The 12197-nt window shown below is 20.1% G+C and overlaps 3 protein-coding genes across 3 annotated transcripts; all 3 read left to right on the top strand.

The window, feature by feature from the left end:
* Positions 1 to 1440: 1440 nt before the first annotated feature.
* PY17X_1300259 (PIR protein) lies at positions 1441 to 2545 on the top strand (the record flags this gene model as incomplete). The annotated part of the gene is made up of 3 exons (XM_034637659.1): positions 1441 to 1455; positions 1577 to 2392; positions 2480 to 2545. 3 exons carry the CDS (start codon positions 1441 to 1443, stop codon positions 2543 to 2545), a joined length of 897 nt encoding a protein of 298 aa, XP_034493598.1.
* A 3085-nt stretch (positions 2546 to 5630) lies between these two features.
* Positions 5631 to 6797, top strand: PY17X_1300251 (PIR protein; the record flags this gene model as incomplete). The annotated part of the gene is made up of 3 exons (XM_034637658.1): positions 5631 to 5645; positions 5766 to 6647; positions 6735 to 6797. 3 exons carry the CDS (start codon positions 5631 to 5633, stop codon positions 6795 to 6797), a joined length of 960 nt encoding a protein of 319 aa, XP_034493597.1.
* A 2914-nt stretch (positions 6798 to 9711) lies between these two features.
* PY17X_1300245 (PIR protein) lies at positions 9712 to 10800 on the top strand (the record flags this gene model as incomplete). The annotated part of the gene is made up of 3 exons (XM_034637657.1): positions 9712 to 9726; positions 9835 to 10623; positions 10714 to 10800. 3 exons carry the CDS (start codon positions 9712 to 9714, stop codon positions 10798 to 10800), a joined length of 891 nt encoding a protein of 296 aa, XP_034493596.1.
* Between the last annotated feature and the right edge of the window lie 1397 nt (positions 10801 to 12197).

The raw sequence follows: 12197 nt of genomic DNA, 5'->3' as shown, positions 1-12197 counted from the left end.
ATATAATAAAATTTTATGTTATAGTTTGTTATAATACTTTAAACAATTTGGTATATAAAATTGCGTTATCATTATATGCCTATAAATATAGACTAGTAAAATGGTATACTAATAACTAATATTGAAATAATGTTTTATTGTGATACCTTCATATAATTAAACATTAATATTATCGAAAAGATAAATAATAATACATTATAAAGGTATCAATGTTATATATTTTGTTAAAGATCCAATTGGGGATTTGTAGTTTTATATTATAAAAATATGGGCAATGGAGAAAAGGTTAAAGACTCAATTAATGCCAAATCCCATTTCAATATTACATATTATATTATTATTGTTTAATGAATCATCATTTTTTAATCTTAAATAACATTATTTTACCATATAATTAATAAAATATAGAACTTTTAATAAATTATTTGAATGTATATCCATTGATAACAATAACAATAAAATATATAAGATAATAATGAACAGTGCAGAACATTTAGCAAATATTTATTTAAATTTATACATTAAAAGAGAAAATATATCTTATCTCTCTCCTCTTAAAGGGCAATATACCAACCTAAGTAAACATAGTTTTCTATTATACTTTAAAATTTGCATCAGTAGTTATTTATGTATAATATTTAATATTTACTAAGTATTATTTTAAAAACAATCTACATTCAAAGGCTTATTTAAGCTTATAAATACGGGTTCAGTGCTAATTATTGTTTTAAAAAATGGAAAAGATGGGAAAATATATTATAAAATTACCCAATAAGGAATACTTATAAATTAGAATATGTAGGAATAAAAATAAAGTTATTTAAAATGTTAAAATTATTTTTTAATTTATCTATATTAATTAAAAGTAATATTAAAATTATATAATTTGCATAAAAAGTGGAGCATATAACTTAATTTGAAAATACTATAATTAAAAAAAAACTATATTATATATTATAAGAAACAAGTATATAAATATTTAACATATTTTAAAAAATTATTATTTATATGGTTTTAAGGATTATAATAATAATAAAACTTTTTTATTTTTAAATTTATACAATATTTAAGTTTTAGGGCGTTGTTTACGTTCTATATTAAAGCATATGTATAAGTATATATTTTTTAAATTCTTTATAAAATTATGTCCATTTTTATAATAAAGTTATACCAAATGATAGTAAGAATAGTATTTTTTGTATAAAATGTATTAAGAAACCCTTTATTTAAGGCAATTTAGCTAAATGTCATAAAATAAGTATAATATGATTTTACTAATACTACTATATTATTATTTTATATGAAGTTAAAATTAAGAATATATCTAACGAAAGATAATTGATATGTAAAGGGCTTAAGTAAATATAACATATATTTATGCAATATATATAAATAACATCATCCCACAGAATTTCCAAATTATAACGGAATTTCATTATAATGCCTACTAATCTGGTATATATCCTTTTTCTTACATTATTTGGATGTTGCATTAACTATAAATTATATTAATTTTCATTTTAGTAACATTTATATTAATACATTCTTTTGTTTAATTCGTAAAATATATTCGTAGTGTGATGGAATTAAATTGATCGATCATGGTATTGCCTTCGATCAAAAATCTCAAAATTATACGTTAGAAGGAAGTGTAACCAATCAGCATTGTCCTAACCAAAACTGTGATAATGATGACAAAAAAATTAGTTCTGCTTTTATAGCATTACTAAAATTTTATAAGGAATATGTTGATATGAAAAATTTAGAGAGTGATAAAATTGCTGAATCCGCTATTTTATGGTTAGGTCACAAACTGAATCAAAAAAAAGAAAATGGAACCACTACATTAAACGATTTTTATACTGAACATATAAAAACAAATAGTGAATATGAGGAAAATATATCTAATCATAATAAGATTAAAAAGGATGATATAGAAAACAAAATAAAATCGATGAATATCGATATTAAAGATATATTTAATTTTTATGAAGTATTTAAATTATTATGTAGGATGGATGGTGAACTTGATAAAAAAGAAACCCAATGCAATACATGTTTAAAAAATGCTGGAGAATTTTATGAAAAATATGAAAAACTTAAAAATACTTTAGATATTAATAAAGGAAGTTCTTATTTTCAACTATGGTTAAGTTTATCAAAAGATTATGACAAATTTAAAGAGAAATATAGTGGTAAATGTAATGATATCAATTTCCCTGAAGCTTGTCCACGAAGTTCAGTGACAAATAGTCCAGTTACAGAATGTTCAGTGACAAAAATTCAAGTGACAAATAGTCCAGTGACAGAATGTTCACTGACAAAAAGTACACTAATTCCAATTGCAATTATATTTGTTGTAGCATCGATTTTATTGGGAGTTTCTTATAAGGTAAATAATAAGGAATTTAAAAATTATTTTCATTATATATGCAAATTTTAACAAATAAATCGTATACTTCTTAACATTTTATATTAGTATTCGTTATTTGAATTTCGGAAAAAAACCCAAAAACAACATTTAAGAGAAAAGCTAAAAAAATAAAGAAGAAAATGGATAATGTAAGATTATAAGAGTAATGACCATCTCAGAAACAGTAATAATGATTGATATGTGTTAAGAAATTGTCTATTTGAAAATAAATAATTTTTCATCATAATTTTTGAACATAATTATTGGGTCTATAAGAATAATTAAATAATATAACCAATAATATATAATGTTATATATGTATAGTTATAATATTTTTATACTGTTTTTGTATAATTTTTAAATAGATTTTATGTTGTGGGCCAGAATTATGTTTTTGAACCCCATATTCGGATTAGGATTAAGTGTTATATTGCATTTAATTTTTTATAATTTGATAACATTTATTAGTTTAAAGAATTGTTTTAAATATATATAGGAAATAAATTATTAAAATATGTAAGGGATAAGTTGTAATTTTTAATATTTATATTAAGTCTAAATATGTAAGAAAAAATGAGAATAAAGATGAATATGAAAAGGAATGAATAAAATAATATATTTTGGCAAATAAGAATTTGATTTTTTGTTAATATAACTTAATGGTAAATGTGTTTAACTAAGTCTTTTTGTATTTTATTGTTAATTTGGGGTTATTGGTTTATGGGGGAATTTATCGAATATTGGAATCGATATAAAAAGATGATTCCAAAGCATCGATTTGGTCCTAGAAGAAAAGGTTGATTTAAATAATTACAGCATTTAATATGAGAAATTAAGGAGAGAGGGAATTGGAAGAAAATAATTATTATGATTTCCTCCCTCAGTGACAACTGAACAAAATGATAAATGAAGTAAGTGATATAGGAATGGATTTGAATGGAATAAAAGTATAAAGTGGTATTTGGAGAAAATATATATAGTGAAATAAGTTACGTTAAAGGTATATTTATTTTACACACATTATTTTATGAATTATGTACAAGGTAAATAAAAAGAAAGTTATGAAGTATACAATTTTTAAAACATTTCTTCACTATCAAATATTATATATTTTTACTATTTTTATTTTAGTATTTGCCATTTGGATGGAGAAAGGGATTGAAGAAAAAAAAACATGAAAGAGGTTATAAACTCAACTAATGGAAAAAAATAAAATGCAAATAATTATAAATTCATCTAATCAAAAAAAACAGACTAAAAAATCAATAAATTCCGTTTGTGGAAAAATCTCCATTGTTAAATATGTACCAACTTATGCAAGGCGATCCTGTACCATTTATTAATTTTTTTTTTTTTTTTTTAATTTTTTTTGTTTATAAAGAAATCACAATTCTTTAGAATTATAAATTTAATTAATGTCTTATATTTTTTCTTAAATAACCAAAGCTCAGATGTTTATGATTCTGACTTTAAAATTCAATATAAATATTAAAAATAACAAATAAGTAAATTCGTTTATTATTATTATAGGTAAATAAACTCATAAGTATCATCAAAAAATATATATGTGCAATATTATAATATAAATATATGTATTTTAATAATCTATATAAAACGGTGTTGTTTAATCAATTCATTTGACTTCCATTATAATATTTCTCTAAAATTATAAGAATAAAGTAATTAATAATATAATGAATGAATAAAAAAATATATTTTATAAAATAATTTATTATTGAAAAAATTCATAATAATATTTTTAAAAAATATAAACAGTGACCCTCTACGTCTCTATCATACATTGCAAAATATAATTGTTTTTTATGCATATTCAGTAAAAAAAATATAAAAGTGGATATTTCCTATAATTAAAAGTTGTGTTATTGAAATAAAAAATCAATGACATATAATAATGCATTATAAAGATATCAATTTTATATTATTGTTAAAGATCCAATTCGGAATATGTGGTTTTATATTATAAAAAACTGAATCAATGGAGAAAGTGTTAAAGGATCATTTAATGTTAAATTTCATTTTATTATTCCATATGAACGCATATTATATTATCATTATTTAATGAACCATCTTTAATAACAAACAACATTGTTTTATCACAGAATTAATAAAGTATATAATTTTTAATAAAATATTTGAATGTATATACATTGATAACTATAATAATAAAATATATAAGGTAAAAATGAACAATTCAGAACATTTAACAAATATTTATATAAATTTAAATATTAAAAGAGCAAATATATCTTATCTTTCTCTTCTTAAAGGGTAATATAACAACCCAATTAAACATATTTTTCTATTATACTTTAAAATTTGCATCAATATTTATTTATATGTTATATATTTAATATTTACTATGTATTATTTTAAAAACAATCTACATATAAAAACATATTTAAGCTTATAAATACGGGTTCAGCGCTAATTGTCGTTTTAACAGTGGAAAAATATGCAAAGTGTATTGTAAAATTACTCAATAAAGAATATTTCTAAATTGAAGTATATAGGAATAAAAATAAAGTTATAGAAATCATTAAAATGAATTTTAAATTTATCTACATTCATTAAAAACAATATAAATTTATATAATTTGCATAGAGATGTAAACAACATAACTTAATTTGAAAATACTATAATTTTAGAAAAAACTATATTATATATTATAAGAAACAAGTATATAAAAATTTAATTTATCTTATTAAATGACTATTTATATACTTTTAAGGATTATAGTAATAATATAATTTTATATTTTTTAAATTTATAAAGTATTTAAATTTTAGAATGGCAATCATTAAAACATAAGATATAAATATATTCCTTTTTGATGTTCAAACATACTTTAAATTCTTTATAAAGTATATTAATTTTTATAATAATGTTATACCAGTGTTACTAAGAATAGAATTTTTTGTATAAAATGCATCATATATACATATGGCAAAAGTGTACTAAGCACCTTCTATTTAAGGTAATTTAGCTAACTATTATAAACATAAATGTAACGTTTCTTTAGTAATAATATGATTTTGTTATTCAATATTAATTTAATTATTGAAAAACATATAATATATTTAACTATAGACGATTGTTATATATAGGATTAAAGTATTTGCGTCACATATTGGGGGCAGTATATATAAAACATCATGATTTTACTCAATTTGCAAATCAAAAATAAAATTCCATTATAATGGATAACCAAATAGTATATGCATTTTTTAATAATTCCCTTTTTTGATATTGTATTATATATATCATTAAACTTTATTTTATAAGAGTTTAATTAAAATATATTTTTATTATACTTTTTTAAATGTTTTCTTAGTGTTTGAGGTTTGATAAACTGAGAAACTATTTACCCGATGACTTAAACATCTCTAAAAGTAGTGATATTCATACATTAGGGAGTGCTAAGAATTATTGTCCTATTTCAGATTCAGAAAATAAATGTGAAACTAATGCCGATAAAATAAATGCTGGATTTCTATGGTTGTTCGAGCAAAATATTATTAATAGGATTACTGCTTTTAAGGGTTCTAATGATAAAAAACATAAATCGTTTATTATATACATTATGATATGGTTAAGTTATATGTTAAGTCTAAAGAAAGTCAATAACATCAACAACCTAAATGATTTTTATGGAGTGCATATAAAGGATAATACGCATTATAATACTTGTATAAAAAAAGAACAAGATTGTAGTAATTCATTAAAAGACAGTACGGGATATATGAATTTTAAGGAGTTCATAGAAGCAAACAAATGTTTGATGGATATTAAATTTGAAGATGTGTCTAATTTGTATGATGCATTTAAACTATTATGTAAAATGTATACTGGACTTAGTGCAAACACAAAAACAGATAAGAGATATTTAGACAATGCTAATGAATTTGTTAAAAAATATGATGAACTTAACAAAAATCTTAATATTACTAAAGATAGTCCCTATTATCAAGTATTGTCTACATTATCAGATGATTATAATAATTTTAAAATTTATTGTAAAAGTAATAAAAATGATTGTAGCGATATTCAATCCCTTTCACCAATAAAAGTAAAAGAAAATAGTGTACAAAGTTCTGAACGAACTTCTTTACAAAATTATGAAGCTACATCACCAAGTTTGCCGATAACAAACAAATTAATTCCAGTTTTATCGATAATTGCTGCAATACCAATTTTCGTGGGAATTGCTTATAAGGTAAACAACAAGGAATTTAAAAATTATTTTCATTATATATGCAAATTTTAACAAAAAAATCGTACGTTTCTTAATATTTTATATTAGTATTCATTATTTGGATTTCGGAAACGATCTCAAAAACATTTAAGAGAAAAGCTAAAAAAATAAAGAAGAAAACTGATCATTAATAAATTATTCTGAATATGATGATTGATTTATTTTAAGAAACTGTCTATTTCGAAGTAATTTTTGATCATAGTTTTTATATTGTTTTTATATTGTTTTTATATTGTTTTTATATTGTTTTTATATTGTTTTTATATTGTTTTTATATTGTTTTTATGTTGTGGGTTAGGGTTGTGTTTGTGGGACCCATATTCGGGTTAGGATTAAGTATTATATCTTTATTTAATTTTTTATAATTTGAACACTAATTAATTATATGTACCATCCCTATATGTTTAATCGAAAATGAAGTTAAAAGTTCAAATATGCAACCAAAAAAGGGTCACATAACATTTTTTCATAAATTATAATATATATAATTTAGTGTTCATATCAATTTAATATGATTAAAACAAATGTTTATATCGCATATATTAATTCATATTATTATATATCATAATTATTTATTATATAAGACTTGTTAACAGAGAGTTATATTGAATTATGCATATCATAATACGCAATATATTTATTTATTTATTTGATGAAACATTTTATTTAATAAACTTATTATTTGTATCATATTTGTTTTAATTTAAATTATATTACGCCAACTGAACTGTAATAATAGCATTATATGATGATCATTTGGAACAATTACCTACATTACAATATATATTCGGATTAACATATGTGTTTTTAACATTAATTAAACATATTACCAATATATAATAGGTAGTCATAAAATATAGATGCATGGGATATCGATCGATATTCGAAAATATAACATTGTCTATAAAATATTGCTATGCTTCTAACTTTTTTATTAATACATAAAAAATACACTATATATATATGTATATAATAAATTTATAAATTATAAATATATATAATACTCACTTTTTTCATTTCAATACTTTGCATTTATGTTAATGTTCTAATTTATATTGATATAAATTGTTTTATATACATTAATTTATTTACTATAAAGGTATAACATTAGATTAATCAGTATTCATTTTTAAATTTTAAAGCTATGAGGTATATATAAATTATAAATATATTATATTATTAGTTAATTAAAAAAATATAATTATATTAATAAAATTTAATATAATATTTTGTTATAATAATTATAAATAATATGATATATAGAATAGCGTTATTATTATATATCTATGCATATAATTTAATAAAATGCTCTAGTAATAACTAATATTGAAATATTGTTTTATTGTGAAACTTCATATAATTAAATACTAATATTAATTTTATCGAAAAGGCAAATAATAATTAATTTAATTTGAACTAATATTATTTTTATTAGGTTATCATATATAAATTAATAAATATGTATTATAAATATATCGTTTTACGAGGTAGTATATATGTTACAAAATGTTATACTTTAAACAATGAATCACGGACATATCATACATTGATTTAAAGTATTTATATTAAGGGCATTAATTATTCCGTTGTACTATACAGTGATCTAGCAGTAACATTAATAATAGTAATAACAATAGATAAAGTATTAAATACGAAAAATACATTATGTTAATTTGATACATTATATGGGTATAAATTCATTATATATATTATTAAATTTGTAATGAGAATAAAATTGCATGCACAAAACATCAAATGAAATATTATAACATTCATTTAAATATGCTTTAATGCGACAATATTAGAATTAACACTACCAAGAAAAATAATATTAATAATTTTATAGTTTTCTTAAAAATATAGTTTATTATAAAATATATAGTATAATATTATTTATTAAAATATAAAAGCAAACTATATATTTAGAAAAGTGATAATTCTAAGTTATTTTTAATGTATAAATTAATTGAAAGTTTTAAAGGTAGAAAATATAATTAAACTAGGTAGAATAAGTAAATCTTATATGGCTACATCCTTGTCTTAAAAAAGCATACTTCCCTTATCTCTCCTCTCAAAGTGCAATATACCAACCTAATACACATAGTTTTCTATTATACTTAAAAATTTTCATCAATACGTATTTATGTGTTATATATTTAATATTTACTAAGTATTATTTTTAAAACAATATGCATTAAAATAGTTATATAAGCTTATAAATACGGGTCCAATGCTAATTGTCGTTTTAAACCGTGGGAAATATGTGCAAAATATGTTATATAATTATCTAATAAGGTATATTTTTAATTTAATTATGTAGGAATAAAAATAAAGTTATTGAAAATGTTAAATATAATTGGAATGGATATATATTAAATAAAAATAATATTAAAATTATACAATTTGCATAAAAAGTGGAGCATGTAACTAAATTTGAAAATGCTATTATTTTAGAAAAAACTATAATATATATTATAAGAAACAAGTATATATAAATTTAATATATTTTAAAAAATTACTATTTATATACTTTTAAGAATTATAGTAATAATATAATTTTTTATTTTTTATATTTATACAGTATTTAATTTTTAGAAGGGCAATCATTAAAACAAAAGAAATGACATTTATTTTCTATATTAAAGTATATATATAAGAAGATATATTTTAAAATCATTACAATGTTACTTTAATTTTTATAATAATACTCATATGAGTGTTATTAAGGATAACAATTTATGCAAAATTGTATTATATATACATATGATAAAACATGTATTAAACACCCCCCCCAAACAAAGCAATTTATCTAATTACCATAAACAAAAATATAATATCCTTTTAGTAATAATATTATATTATTATTCCATATTAATTTTAAATTTATATTAAGAATAATAAAAATATTTTTATATACAAATAATTGCTATATATAGGGTTAAATAATTGTATTACCTATTTTAGTGCATACATATATAATATGATACCCCCTTAACCTAGAAATTATAAATTATATTCCATCATAATGGAAGATTCTATAGTATATATACTTTTTGATATTATATTTCCTATAAATTTCATTAAGTTTTATTTTAATAGCATTTTCTTAATACATTTTTTTACCATTTTTTTTTAAATGATTTTTTAGTGTGGAAAATTTGATCTTTTGAGGATGTATTTACCAGATGAATTAAAAGACAAGGGGAAATTTGAACTAGAAGATATCAGTAATTACAATAATTACTGCCCTAATAGAGATTGCAATAGTGAACTCGAAAAAATTACGATTGGATTTTTATGGTTACTTGGAGAATATTTTACTAAATACCCAAAGAAAGGTAAAAGTGAATATATGAATAAACCATTTTTTCTATATATTGTTTTATGGTTAAGTCACAAATTAAATCAAAACTCAGAGTACCGAACCACCCAAATAAGCGACTTTTATACTAAAAATGTAATTGGTAGTAATAAATATAGTATGTTTAAAAATGATTCCAACAGATTTACAGATTATAGGGAATTCATAGATAAACAAATTAATTTGTTGAATATTAATATTGAAGATTTGTCTAAATTTTATGATGCATTTAAACTATTATGTAGTATATATGATAATACTGAAATGGATACAGATAGGAATACACTGTTAAATAATGCGAGTAAATTTGTTATAAAATATCAAGAACTTAAAAGAGATTCTAGTAATTCTGATGACAGTCCATATAAAAAAATATTGTCTGTTTTATCAAATGATTATGATTATTTAAAAAATAAATGTAAACATGTTCAACCGATTCCAGATATAGAAGCAGACATTTCTGCATTAGCATTTACATTTGAAGATGCATCATCAAGTTCGCCGATGGGAAGCAAATTATTTACAGTTTTATCGATATTTGGTGCAATAGCATTTTTTTTAGGAATTTCTTATAAGGTAAATAATAAGGAATTTTAAAAATATATTCATCACTGAGTAATTTGTGAATATAAATAAATTATACATTTTTTTAAAATTTTATATTAGTATTCGTTATTTGGATTTCGGAAACGGGCTCAAAAACAATATTTAAGAGAAAAAATAAAAAAAATAAAGAAGAAAATGAATCATTAATATATGACTCAAAGAGAGTAATTATTTAGGAATAGTAATAGTGATTTATATATTTTAACAAACTATCTATTTGGAAGTAATTTATGATCATAGTTTTTGCATAATTTTTATGTTGTGGGTAAAGATTGAAGTTGTACCTGCGGAACCCATATTGGGGTTATGGCTAAGTATTATATCTTTATTTAATTTTTTATATTTTGAGCACTAATTTAATATATGTATCATTCTGTATGTTTAATCATAAGATGAAGTTCAAAAGTTCAAATATGCAGCCAAAAAGGGGGATAAGCTAATATGAAATGAGTGAATATCATATTTCCATAAAACACAATGTATATAATGAGTGTTCATGCCGATTTAATATGATTAAAATAAAATGTCTATATTGCATATATTAATATAGATGTTGACTATATATGAAGTTGCATTATGCAATATCATAATTGCCTATTATATAAGCCTTGATAACCCAGAGCCATATTGAATTATGCATATAATATGTTTCTTTATTTTATGAAAATTTTATTTAGTAAAACTTATAACTTGTATCATATTTATTTTAATTTAAATAATGTTATCCAATTGAACTACAATAATAGATAAACATAAAATATAGATTCATAAATATCGATCGAGAATCGACAATATAACATAGTCTATAAAATATTACTATGCTTCTACATTTTTAGTAATACATAAAAAATTGAACTATATATAATATTTTTTTAAGTTTTAATTTTAGTTACTATTATCTTTTTGTATTTTACATTTGATTAAAATTAGTAATAATAAAAGTTGTTTTATGCTCCTTAATTTATTGCCATAAGGTATAATAATAGATTGATCACTATTCATTTTTAAACTTTATATTTTGAGGTATAAATAAATAATATTTTAAAAGATTTAAAAAATAGAATATAAGTATATTAATAAAATTTCGAATTATATTTTGTTATAATAATTATAAATAATATGATAGATATAATACGTTATTATAATATGCCTATACATATAATTTAATAAAATACTCTATCAATAATTAATATTGAAATATTGTTTTATTGTGGAACCTTCATATAATTAAGTATTAATTTTATCGAAAAGACACATAATAATGCATTATAAAGGTATCAATGATTATATTTTTGTTAAAGATTCAATTTGGGAAATGTGATTTTATATTATAAAAATTTGGATCCATGGAGAAAATTATAACGACTTAATTCATGTTAAATGTCATTTTATTATTCCATATTAACTCTTATTATATTATTAGTTTTTATTGAATAATCATTTTTTAATCTAAAACAATACATTACCATATAATTAATAAAATATAGAATTTTTAATAAATTATTTGAATGTATATACATTGATAACTATAACAATAAAATATA

This window comes from Plasmodium yoelii (genome assembly GCF_900002385.2).
Source record: "Plasmodium yoelii strain 17X genome assembly, chromosome: 13".
Lineage (NCBI taxonomy): Eukaryota > Apicomplexa > Aconoidasida > Haemosporida > Plasmodiidae > Plasmodium > Plasmodium yoelii.
The sequence above is the reverse complement of the archived record's forward strand: the minus strand, read 5'-3'. Positions and strand labels throughout refer to the sequence as shown.